The sequence below is a fragment of the Zootermopsis nevadensis genome, unplaced genomic scaffold, assembly GCF_977971745.1.
Source record: "Zootermopsis nevadensis isolate Lab colony 2312 unplaced genomic scaffold, Znev_1.0 Znev_ptg000028l, whole genome shotgun sequence".
Lineage (NCBI taxonomy): Eukaryota > Metazoa > Arthropoda > Insecta > Blattodea > Termopsidae > Zootermopsis > Zootermopsis nevadensis.
In genome coordinates, this window is record NW_028259160.1 from 8,832,353 (window position 1) to 8,846,100 (window position 13,748).

A 13,748-nucleotide genomic window follows, 5' to 3' on the forward strand; every position below is an offset into this window, starting at 1 on the left:
TTAAAGTGGATATTGAACTAAATTGTGAGGATATGAACTGAACATAAGTGGATTGTGCCCATTTGGTGTTAGCATTGTAGAATAATTGGATTCTGTTGCCAGAGAGCTAGCTGATTGAAAAATTGTAGTAGTATACTACCAGACTTTCTGTAATTAAGAGAGTGCACAGGCAAAGAAATATTTCCAAGACTATTGGATCTAATTGAAGCAGTATTGTCAGTCGCTGCCGGTTCACATATATTTAATTGGAAATGTGGCTGTAAAAATTTTATGCAGTGGGTTGACAAATGAGTTGATTGTGACAGTGACAGCAGATTGTCTTGCTTGTTTTAATTGACTCACACCCTTAGTGGGTCTAAATGCATAGACTAATTATTAAAACTTGTTACACTTATGGTATACCGCAAGATCATGTTAGTGAGAGAATCAATACAGAACATCTGACTAAATCTGAAGCTGTAAGGAAGTAAGAAGTATTGGCCTGTAGTCCTCAGTGAGTATGAACTGCATATGCCTCCATACTGTGCAGGCTGTAGCTACGTTCTTCCATATCCTTCCTTATTCACCATTCTTAATCATTATCCCATTTGACTATATCAGTGAAGAAACTGATAAATAAACAAAACATATGTGATATCCAAAAATATAATCTTTGGAACTTAGAGTTGAAATCAGTACGCTGTGTTTCGTGTTTTACATACTGCATGACAATGTGTACTCTGATGCCGGATGATCACTGTATGATTATGCATCCCATTAAGTTCATAATCCAACATTACATAATGTGGAACACAATCTGTACTCTTTATATGATATTCTTGGGGAAATGGATGAGTTGGGTGGGATGTGGATAGAGAAAATAAATGAACAGAATATTTTGATGTGACATTTTCAAATAAACAGGTAATCATATTAAAATTGAACTGGGGGAGAAAGGTTGTTAAGAATTAAAACTGAAATTTTCAGGTTCTGTTACAACAGGAATTTCTTGTTGTACAGTTTAACCATCGGCTATTCTGCACCTTCAAGTTTTTGTTTTGTTATTTGGCCATTTAATGATGTTCTCTTAGCTAGTAGAATGGGTGAATGGTAAATATTGCCAAAATATTTGTAGAGGGATTGAGGAACTGCATTAAAACACCTCATCTGGCTTCTGGACATAGAATTTACAAAGAACATCCTGAATGTGTTGTGAGGTTACTAACCAGTACATGGTAATGTCCAGTCCTTGTAGTTTAGTTCTCTTTACTACCGTATCCACACCAACTCCGTGAACCACCAAGCTTTCTGTCCAGTAAGCACAGAGAAGGTTTCTCACCAGAAGTATGGCTGTTTATTTACCACCTCATAGTGCTAAGGTTTATAATGAATGACACTTTACCTCATCTGCATAATGTTCTGCGCAGGCACTGCAGAAGCTTTTGGTGATTATCATTCACCTGGATGAGTGATGTGTATAAATCATGAAGTTTTTTGTTGTGTAATGTGTTTCATTCTCCACATATTTCATCCATGTTAGGCCCAGCTAATATGGGGGTTAATGGTGTGTCTAGACACACTGTGGTTTGTTTTAGTGGTCTGTCAATTGACAACATCTGTATAAAATCTATAAGGAATGTTGAGAATTATGTAATTAGATTTATAAATTCTTTTACTCACATAATTTTAACTGTCTCCTTGGAGCAGCAGTTTTATTCAAAAGCGAACAGTCACTCTCGGCTATTCAAGATATTCCTCATATTTATAGAACCCATAGGTTTAGTACCAGGGTAAGTAAATCAAGAGTAGGTGTGCAGGGCATTTAGCATGCACAGTGCTGTAACAGCTACTTGAAGTTGCTGCTAAATTAATCAGTGATTGTACTGTATTTGTGGCACTCGTCGTCCCATTTTACTGCTTTGAATACGTGTCTGTAATATTCCTCATATCTGAATGGTGAGAGTCGTAACTTCATTACATGTGGGTTATTATCGCTCCAGCGACTACAACGTATTCAATACACGATCCGTCCGTCTCTTGTTTTCATTTGAGAGATATTTGGATGGAGGTAGTGAATGCCTGAGCAGGAAGTGTTGCCAGGTTCCATTATAACGGATGGGAACATGGCAGCTTTTTACTATTGTACCGTTTTGTTAACCCTAAACACATTTATTTTTTCACCAAATGTGAACAGTCAGTTATGAAGGTAAACCAGTATATGTATGTGGATAGGTATCACATGTTCACATCTGAAATTGAACTGGTTTGTCTTTCTGTAATTAGTTAGTACCGTAGTTTATTCAACGACATTTTCAGTTGCATTGATTGCATGTCATTAAGTACACAGTGTCCCAAAAATATGTATACACATAGTCAATGAATGAAATAAAGACATTTTACTAAACTAAACCACTGCATACTTCAGCATTGGCACTTTTTGAATTAGCGCATCTATTGTAGGTGTTAACAGTTGATCGATAACAGGGTTAATAGTCTGTATTATGTGTTTGTTTTGGGGACGTTCTGTATAAGGGCGATTATGATTTGTAACTGCGAAGGGTAGGGAAGGAAGCAGTTGTGACTTATCTAAGTTACCTTACCAGAATTTTCCTGTAGGGACGGACTGAGGAAGACCTTAGCATAATCGGCCTCCGGGAATCAAACCTGGGACATCCCGAAAACAAGTAGGAATTTCAACCACTACATTGTGGCATTCGGTCATAGAGAGAGAGGGAGTATGTAAGTACTGTGAACTGACAGGGACTGGAGAGGTTTTGTCCCTTCATTGTAATTGCCTGAGAGTACTGAAGAACTCTGCTAAAAACCATGGTTGGGATAAACTTGTCCAGATGGAGACTCGAACCGGAACCTCCGGAATAAAAGTGGAATTTGATTACATGACCTATCTTCTCACATGCTTGTCACACTAACCGGCCAATTTCATTTAATTATGTTAAATTTTAACATTGCTTAATTATAACTTCAACAATACAAGATTTAGTAAGTAGGATTTGAGATTCTCACGAAGATGCCTGTCTGCTGGGTTCTTGCGCCTCGTAGTGTGGTAGAAGTTTACCAACGTTCCAGAGGTACATCAGGGCCTCGGTTAGGCGGCAAATACCTCTGAAGCGTTGATAACTTTTACCACACTACACAGCGCTACAACCGAGAAGAGCCATCTTAATACAGTTTGCAAGACTGGAATTGTGTACAGTAGAAAAGAAGGATTTAAGAATTCTGGCCGAAAGCCATCGTGCTTCGAGCTTCGTGCCTTCTGTGGTTAACCGTAGGACCGCTTGTGTACGTGTAGATTCGCAAGTGCCCCACCGGGATAGCAGATCGAAGAGAAACAGCTACGAGAAATGTAATTTTTAAGGGTCCCCCACCTTCGCCTTTCCTGTTACAGGAACTTTGTGATATATTTCGTGTCTTTACAACCTGTTTTTCATATGTATCTGTTTTAATATAATTTTCTCAATTATGCCGACGCTTTCCAACTGTTCTCTTTCTTGGTTCCCAATTAAAATGACTGAACGTCGCACACCTGATTCGTATGTCTGATGTCCCGAGTTCAAGTTTTGGCCCTTAGACCGGCTACATTCACTTTTCCTCTGTACTTCCTGTAAAATGTCGGGATAGTTCCGTATTCCTCCCAAATCCCTACTCCCAGTTGTCCTCTCATTTTGTGCGGGTGTGGTTTTTTCTACGTTCGTTCTGCTGTTTACAATAATTTATTTCCTGGTAATACCGGGGCACAATTACAAGGAATCCGGCTGTTTGAAACCCTCCGGATTTTGCTGTACGGCAGTGGACCTACTGACTTCTGGCCAAAAAATTTGGTACCGTACTGTTTCTTTGTCATGAACTATTTTATTTTTCACTTCGTTGTTACAATTTGTGCTACTACTTGGACGCTATTGTAGCCCCCGTTGTGGAGGGAATGATTCGCTCAAGTGATGTAAGATTCTACATATCGTAGAAATTAAATAACAGCATGGTACGAGCACTTTGTACAGCTGCAGAATATTGGCGTACACAATTTGACTTGCTAAAGGTTGCGGATGAAAGGGTTGCGACGCGATGCTTTGGTGCGTCAGGACACTGTTTTAATGAACGTCGAGGTTTCTGTGTTCAGTGCAGCTCAGTCTGCAGAGTGACTTGACTGTGAGTCATATGACGGGGTTCAATCCCCAGAAACGGTATTTCCATTTTTCACGTAGACATCTGCTGTGTCCATGTTGTGCCTGCTGCTGACTCTTACCCAGGGAGGATCCCAGGCATTCGTGTTGAGGGAGTGAAGGAAAGCCCTATAGCCATTCTGGAAAAAAAATATCTCCGTCTACCGGCGTACTAACTTCGGTCGTCTAGTCCACACGCCTTTCGGTTTGGCGAGTGGCTGAGCCGCAGATGTGCCGGTGTCATGTGGGGCGGAGGGGGGTAGGAGAGGCTTTGCTAAATCTGTCTGTGGCCACCGAACCGCTCATTGTACGTGCTTTGCTGTGTCCGTTGTCGTGGCGTCACAGACGAGAATTTCAGTCTAACGGGACACCTGAAGCGAAAGGTTTATAACACATTGATTATTCCCCCTCATTTACTGGCCTGCGCCCAGTTTTCGGTTACGTGCGTCTTTCTTTTCATCTTCCCTTTTTTGTTCTCCATTTCCGCCTTTGTTTCCATATTTATTTCTTTTTCCTTTTTACTTTTATTTATTTATATGCTCTCGCTTTCCTTTTTTTTCCGTATTCCAAAAAGACCCTTTTCGCCTGTTTGTGCGTCGGTTTGTTTGGCGATTTTCTACATCGCTGAGATTGTAATAATGCTTCTACACATGTTGTGTTATGTCTCCGTCAAATGTAGGGTATAAAAATGCTTTACGATGTGAAATCACCCACTGCATTTAAACGATGCGCCGTTTATGGGAAGTAGGAAACATTGCAACACAGTTCGACGGAAGTTAATGGGAATTGATTGTGTTGTTCTGGGTTTTGACGTCGTGTGGACTCGTAGGTAGATCTTAACCTCCGTGGGAGCCTCCAGTCTCACAAAACGGTATTTGCCCTGGCATGCATTGATTTCGTTTAAACTGATTTGTAATCTGCGTTTGAAGCAGGATTTGATATATCGTTATCACCACCAACGCGACCAATCTGTCAAGAAGTTGTGTCACTTGCTGGTTCCGGCCTCAGTTACCGGTAAAGTCATTCGTGGTCTCTTCCTCCAGTACCGCGTTTTGATTAATGGGTTTACGGTAGACTTAGCTGCACGTATTACACGCGTTAACAACAACAAATAAGACGAGAACGCAGATAGTTGTATTCTTTATCATTAACTAGAGCTTATGGTCTGTGCCAATTCCGAATTCGGAAACACTCCAAGACATTTGGTAGGACTTAGGACGAGGGTTCGACCCATCGCAAGTCATAACCTGTGCAGGACAACAGGACTGCACAGCACAAGAAAAATGAGAACACATCCACGTCCTCGGTGGGTTCAGGATGTAGTTTAAATTGTGTTTTAGAGGAATGAGCGTTGAAGGTGCGAATGGGATTGAAGTAGTTCTGAGCGGGTTCCAGTGGCTGTTTTGTGAACTGTTCCGCAATTTTTTCTGGTCAAGGACCACCAACCTTTTCCATGAAGTTACAAGTAGTCTTTTCAGACCCAAACTGTGTCTCATTGCTTCGCGATCAAAAGCCTCGCAGCCTTTGACACACTGCGACTCAGTGAGTAAATGGGTCTCTGCACACCGACTTGTCATCCAAACTTCGATTTGAATACCTAGTTCCACTACTGTACTGCTCACATGAACATATACGAAGATGGCTAATGACCTAGAAGATCAATAGAAAGGTCGCCAAGAACAACAAAATAGACACACACACACACATGACGTCAGAGTTGGGGTTCCCATTCATTTCCTGCCGCTGCATGATGTCATGAGACGTTCCAACAGGAGCTCTGTGCAGTTTCCTGATTTCTGCGGTCATGGTCTTCGGCCACCCGGACGTTGGAATCGGAAGTTTGAATCCCGCACGAAACATGGTTGTTTGCTTTTATTTTTGTTGCCGTTTGATGGTAGACTTGATCTTCAGAGCTTCCGGCATGTTCTGATTATTCTCTTTTTGACGTAAATACGTCTATACGGAAAAAAGCGTAACTAAGTTGTGTAAATTTGGACCGACAACAATGGTCAGCTTTTATATGAACTCTTGCGTATATTGTTATGTTACCTAAGAAACTAATTGTTGCGACATCTGTTTACTCGGCATTGTTGTCTTACATTACTGCCGTCAACAATCCGCTTTCGTTATCAATCACGTTGCTAGAATTACGTCACTGTCACTACTTGTAATACAGGCCGTAGATTCGGTATTCTAGAGCTGGCCACGAGCACGTGATAGTGGGCGTAAATCGACCCTTGAACAACTGTAAACGCTACAGGTAACCCCTTTTCCTTCAATGTCTTGCACTTTCCTCCCCACTTCAATCTAGGACTTTTAGGGTACAACTGTAGTCGGAAAAGGACAGTGGTACATGCCATTGCAGAGCGAAAATAGTTTGGTGTGACCCAGACTGTATGTGAAGCCAAGTGCGACCGTTAATAGCGTGAAGATTCAGGGCAATGACCTTCGCTGGTCCCATTTTGGTGTAGGTTATGTGTGGGTGTGTACAATGTCTGGACCCCGACGATGAGCAGGTATTCTTTGCTGTTTTATACCTTCGTTAACGTTATGAATGAGAATAGCAGTCATTAAAGTGACTGACTGTACGAATGGGACTCGATTCCTAGCAGGGACGGGATTCTTCCCTTCACTGTGTACAGACAGCTGTGGGACTCGCCCACCTTCCTCGCAGTGGGTGCCAGAAATCTTCAGAACAAGTTGAGCGAACACTGAAACGACGTTCAGCGGTTACTTTGTAACCAGATTTTATCCCTCTTGATATTTTCCTCTGGGGCTGTTTGATGTTTATTATGTCTGTTATCTATGAGAAATGTAAGGAAAAGATTATGTCTGTACACATAAGAATTGTGAAGAATGCGCTTTTAAGCGGTTCTATTGTTTAATTGTTGATGGTGGACATTTTGAAAGTACGTTGTAGTGTTATGGTGCATGACTTATGGCCTAACGTGTACATCAGAGGGTCTTTAGACTTAATTGTTTCTGTCTACAAGTAGAATTTTCATGTTTGTCATAATGGAAAGTTTCTTTTTTCATCTCTTCAGTAATATTGTTTTGCTGTATCAGCATTGTATGCGATATAAAATAAAAACGCAACCTACCTGTTTTAATGGGCACTGGCTATTTTTATATTTTCTCTTTGTTAGCACTAATTGGATTGGTGCCCCAGTGGATTAAAGGCATCCACAGACATGTATTTGTGTTTCAGTGGCAGGATGCACCGGACTTCAGGCCGCAACAGCTATGATGGGAAGATTGCAGGTTTGTATGACCTGGAGGAAACATTGGGTCGAGGACACTTTGCTGTTGTGAAACTTGCTCGCCATGTTTTTACCGGAGAGAAGGTTGCTGTAAAAGTTATTGATAAGAGCAAGTTAGATGAGATCTCCAGGGCTCATCTCTTCCAGGAGGTAAATCAGCTTCCTTTCATTGGGAAGTAATAATTCTCTTTAACTGTCATAGTCTGTCTTTGCCATTGGATGGGAAGATGTTTCTACCTGTGAATGAAGTGTTTGGACTTTAAAGTGAGATATGTATTTTCATTTTTAGGGTGATGTGACTGTTGTTTTTGAAAAGTTTGCTCTGTGTTAGGGACATTAGCATTATCTTGTTTTTCAACTTATCAGGTACATGATAAAGACAATGACTTTGAAATGGGCCTCATCTCATTGAAATTCACCAGTCAGAACATGAGAATTTTCCACTCCCTCAAACCCAGTAAGTTGGTGAAATGGCATCATTCTGCACTTGACCAGAAGGCACCTGGTTAGAATGCCACCCATGTTTAACAAACTATTCTGAATTTCTTGGTTTTTGCAGGTGAATTCTGAAATTATATCTTGTATGCCATGGTCGTGTACTTGTATTTACTTACTACCTTTAATTATATATTCCCTTCTCATTTGAAGATATATAACCTGTATTGTTTGAAGGGTAATACTAAAGCGGCCCATCCACGTACGAGTCTGGCTTGCGAGTCCGGCTCGGCTAGGGTTCCATTGAGCCAAACTCGTTTGTGGGTGGGGTGTCACGAGCCGAGTCTGCTATGCATGTGTGTGAAATATATCCAAACCAGACTCGCAAGTCAGACTCGTACGTGGATGGGCCACTTAAGTAACCAAAGAGCTGATAAATCAGTCATTCATTCCACTTCCTGTTTAGTACCTTGGCCAGGTTAAAAACTCCATCCTGAAGATGGAGACTACAGTTTCTATGTCACATTGAGAAGCCAGCTGGTCATAACACTGACCTCCCAAAATAAATATTATATTGCTTGTATTAAATGACAACAGAACTTTTATAATGTAATGTTATTTCATCCTTTTGCTGACATAATGGTGTACAGTCATTTTCTTATTTGTATTTATAAATTGAGTTTAGAAATGTTTTCCTGTGAACTGATGTGAATTAATTTTTGTTAGAACATAAATATTGTACATTTGGAGCTGGATAGGCAGTAAGGCACAATATTTTGTCATTTGTTTTTGTTCATATTACAATCAGTAGATGATTCTCACACTATGGTGTTGATGGAGAAAAGTTTAGGCAACATAAAAAATAGCACAAGAAGGTGGATATTTAAATGTATGTTCAAATTTTGTTTAAGAAATTGTACCATGAACAAAGTAGCTGGGCTGAATGGATCATCTTTTGAACTGCCAACCAGGTCTGAATGTGTTATCTGAGGTTGGTTTGCATTTATTACATTTTAAGTAAAGTATCTTTTGATGTTTGGAGGTTTTTGTTTTTACTGATTAACCATCATTCATTCACAGGTAAGGTGTATGAAACTAGTCCAGCATCCAAATGTTGTACGTTTGTATGAGGTTATAGACACCCAGACAAAACTTTACCTTATCTTGGAGCTCGGTGATGGCGGAGATCTCTATGACTACATCATGCGACATGATGGGGGTCTCGGAGAAGAAGTTGCACGAGAATACTTCCGTCAGATTGTACGTGCTATTTCTTATTGCCATCGGCTTCACGTTGTGCACCGCGACCTAAAACCAGAGAATGTTGTTTTCTTTGAACGTCTTGGCATGGTAAAACTCACAGACTTTGGGTTCAGTAACCGTTTCAACCCTGGCCAAAAACTGGAGACATCTTGTGGTTCTCTGGCATATTCAGCACCTGAAATACTTCTGGGGGACTCATATGATGCACCCGCCGTTGGTAAGTAGGATTTATGCAAACAATGGCAGAAAAGTTTGACTTTTTACATTATTTCCAATTTTTCAGCCATCATTTGTCTTAATTTTCATTTATAGCAGAGGGAAATAGTTTGTTTGCATTGTATAAAATTATAAATTATAGTTGTATACCATATTTAAACGCGTTTCAAGTCAACATTATTGATTTTAGTAAATATATACTTCTTGTAACTGGGATAGCTCAGTCAGTAAAGTGACTGGTTACAAGCTGGGCAACAGAGTTCATTTCCTGGCAAGGGTGAAGACTGTTCACTTTGTTCTGAGGCTCACCCAACCTCTTATCCATTGTTTTCCTTTTCCTGAGAACCTAACTACACACTTCATTATGTGGAGCTTTACCTCTATTCCCATATGATATGATGGTGTAGTGATTAGGCACAGGGGGAGCTTTACTGTTTCCTGTTTTGCCGGTTTTTAATAGAATGAGTCATTTTTGAGAAATCTGGTAAAATTTTATTTAAAGTTTGTGTGTAATGTCAGTAATATTGATTGGACTAATATTGATCAATGTGGAAATTCTACATCCAGCTTTTACTGCAGCCTCCCCGATGAAACAAGTATGGAATTGTATAACCCACACTGGAATACACAGAGTTTTCATATGCATTCTTTGCAAAGTTTAAATTCTAAATGTGACTTGTTGGACTATTAGGATTTGTGTATTCATCCTTTCACTGTATAACTCTCTGATGCTTATGAGCCTAAATGTACAGTTTCATCATTGAATATTTACTTTCGCAGAATCCCACAAATGACAACTACACCGTGTTACTGCTGCATACCCAAATCACCTTTTATAGTATAGCTACAGTAGTTGCAGTGATTACCATGGTTTTTGAGTGACTCATGAGAACAGACAGATGGATGGACAGACATACATGGCCATCCCTATATGCTTACTTTTCATCCAAAGAACACATATTAATGTGAAGGTCTCAAGGAACATACACTTAGCACAGAGGATTGCACTGTTACAGATATTTGGTCCCTGGGTGTGATCCTGTACATGCTGGTCTGTGGACAGGCTCCATTTCAGGAAGCTAATGACAGCGAAACACTGACCATGATTATGGACTGCAAGTACACAATACCTATCCATGTATCAGATGCATGCAAAAGGTGAGGCCTAGAAGTAATGGACATGTAAACTGGATGGGGCAGTGGATTAGTGCATACAAAATTTTATTGGATACTCATAAACTCCAAACCTCTTGGACAATGTCTCAGGATTCAGTCCAGTAGTGGAATTTGATAGTAGTATTGTTGCACCTGTGGGTTAGACTATATTGGCATATGTTGTAATTGAAGATTTCCAGATCTGCCATTGGTCTCATGACTGCTGTACCGAATGTTATACCCACGTGTTTGCAGACTGATTGCTCGGATGCTTGTACGAGAACCAGAGAGGCGGGCCTCTCTAGAAGAGATTGCAGCAGACCCTTGGCTGGGGGAAGATTTGAACACACAGCCAACAGACTTCCTTCCTCTAGTCTCTCGTGAACATGTCTCAGAAGAGGACCATGCCCTCATCATCCAGAAGATGGTGAATGGAAACATTGCCACCAAGGAGGAGATTCTTGAGTATGAACTGTAGTGTTTGCAAATAATTTCCTGTTTTGCCATTACAGAATGAAACTTCTCTGTTTTGATTGCTTTAACCTGTTTTTGTGATTATTTGGGAGGTTGCACTCACATGGCAAATCTCTTGTTTTAGAACTCTGGTTTGTCACTGAAACAAGCAGCTGTGTAAGACAAATTTGGTAACTCGGAAGGTGTCAGAATATAGGATTGAATTTACCAAATTTTGCACTTCATTGGTTTACATTTTTTCTTTTCATATTTAACATGGACTGGTTTTATTTTCAGGCTGCAGGCCTGCTGTATTTACTACTTTCCCCCCCCCCCCCCCCCCCCCCCCATTGTCCATCCCTAGAGGAAACTGCTGGCTTATGTTCATGAAATTATGTTTTAGTTCAATGTGAGACTGGGTCTTATAATGTTAATATTAGAAATATAGACTGAAATTATATTACATTACATTGAGTGTCTAACTGAATTGGAGAGATATCAAATGTGGACAAAACAGTTGGTCTCTTTAGAGTACCTTATGTCAAAATTGAAGGGAATTCCTTTTTTAAGCATCTATAACTTCTGTTATCTTGCAGTGCATTTCTAGATTAAGTTAGTGACCATCTTGTTTCAGTGCGCTGGATAAGAATGAATACAATCACATCACAGCCACTTATTTCTTATTGGCTGAGAGAAAGCTGCGGCTGCACCGCCAAGAGCAGGCTCAGGCACAGCAGAGGCTGAGGTTAGGTCATTGTCTGCCAGAACTCTCACAAATGACAGGGTGAGTCTTGAAAGGAAGGTAGCTCATAGTACCACAGAGCTATTACAAAAACAAGAGCATTAGTTCAGACTCACATTTAGGGGAAAATTCAGTTTTATCTTCATCATTATTATCTCTCCCAGTAAGAGGTGCAGTTGTTTTACAGTGTTTCAAAACAAAATGGTTTCCTCTTTTATTTTTTTTAGCATCTTATTCCTCTTGGTTAATGATTTATACTTTTGTGGGGGGAAGATCATACATATAATGTTTTGTATGTAGTCTAATAGTTCATCTTCAGGTTAGAACACACGTACGAAACTTGTATATTTTTCCTGGTCAGTTTGATAAATTTTTTTCTGCAATAGAAAATACTGGAGTTTTTGAATACATGACACAGCAAATGATCACCACCAATTGCCCAGTATATTTATTTATTTCTCTGCTGTAAGAAGATGTGACAGTCTCTGAGCTGAAAAGAGTCACAGTCTGTGTACATTTATTATCCAGAACCATAATGTAATGCCCAAATAAATGTGTAAGGCTGCATATTAATGGTGTTTAGTGTTGCTCCCACCTTAGAAATTAACATGCCCCTGGTATCACTGATCTACAATGGCAAGATATTTATAACAAGCTTCATGACAATGAGTAAATTGTTCAGAAATTTTTAGTACATGTGTGGACATCATGATATAAAAGACTGCTCATCTACTATTTGGCATAATGTTGTTAAATAGCTTACAAACTCTCAAGGATCTTTATGACACCGTGCAGTACTCTTGTTGTGTTCCTGATGCTACATTATTTGTGTTTAGAAAACCATACACAAAGGTCGACTCTAACCAGCAGCAGGATTGTCCTTCTGCAGTTAATGAGACCTTGCTGAGTGTCAGGACACCAGGGGATGTTCCTCAGGTAAGTATTATAGTTTACACAGATGTCTGTATAGTTTTCTGGGATCATTACCATATTAAAATGGTATAAATTGTTTTGGAGAAAATTGCTGCCTCCTTCAAATTTGAAGTGATGGAAAGTTAATGTTCACCAGTTACAAATTGTGGTTGGTCTGGAATAAAGCTGTAAAACAACAACCCCCCCCCCCCCCCCCCCCCCCAATTAGCTGTTATTTGCTGACATCTGTGGCTGTACAAATATACATACCTCTAAGCATTATAGTCAAATTCAATATGGCAACATGCCATTTTGTTTGCATTGACTACACAGTCAACTTCCTGAAATATTCAGTTGGAAAAATATTGTATACCAGCAACATCTGTGTTTACAAATAAAACATAACTGGGGTCATCTATAGTGACTTGGGGATGGAGTTTAGTTTTCACTTGGGGTCACTAGTGTAAATAGCAACATTCCAAATCCAGATCATTACTAATGAACATGGTACTGGGAGGGGGTGTTGATTTTCTGTTCTGTGATGAAAGTGTTTTCTGCACACTTTGAGTAACTAACTTACCGTACACAAATACACTATATCTTGAATGTAATCACCAGACTGGCCACAGTAAGGAAGTGCACACATCCAGGTGCATACTGTATAATCATAGTCAGTCATGATTGTATGACATGGAGAACAGGACAGTGTGAAGTGTTGATGGAAAAAAAACATACAAAGAACACTATTTTGGTTCAAATCAGTAAAGTATTGCCAACTGGGTTCAAACCAGTAAAGTATTGCCAACTGTTTGTCCCTTTTATGAGGTAAACCCATTAGTTGTGGTCTTGGAGATATTATGAGTGGAAAAAAGAAAAGAGTTTCAATTTACTACCACCCAAACTTTTATGCCAATATTGGTGGGTTTATTTGTATCTTTTTTTATAAGGTAGGTAGGATGGTAACACAAGCATTTCCTGAAATATGTCTTATCTTAATTTCATCTTTAATCTTGTTTTGTTATTATTGTTGACATGTATTACAATGTTTAAACATTTCTAAATGATTTGCTTATAGCTTATAGTTGTATGATGACTTTACCACAGATTTTAGTTTCAACATCATCATGCCAAACTCCCTTATTTAGGTTGTTCAAT

General features: G+C 39.7%; 1 protein-coding gene across 3 annotated transcripts in view; it reads left to right on the top strand.

Annotated features, from left to right (window-relative positions):
- Window positions 1-13,748, top strand: part of Snrk (SNF related kinase) — a 37,539-nt gene that overhangs the window by 2,726 nt on the left and 21,065 nt on the right. For all 3 annotated transcript variants that reach the window (XM_087356806.1, XM_022069193.2, XM_022069198.2), the window contains exons 2-7: window positions 7,366-7,567; window positions 8,933-9,332; window positions 10,348-10,489; window positions 10,742-10,951; window positions 11,574-11,723; window positions 12,518-12,617. In XM_087356806.1, the coding sequence (XP_087212932.1) occupies window positions 7,366-7,567; window positions 8,933-9,332; window positions 10,348-10,489; window positions 10,742-10,951; window positions 11,574-11,723; window positions 12,518-12,617 (1,204 nt within the window). The remainder of the gene's footprint in view (window positions 1-7,365; window positions 7,568-8,932; window positions 9,333-10,347; window positions 10,490-10,741; window positions 10,952-11,573; window positions 11,724-12,517; window positions 12,618-13,748) is intronic.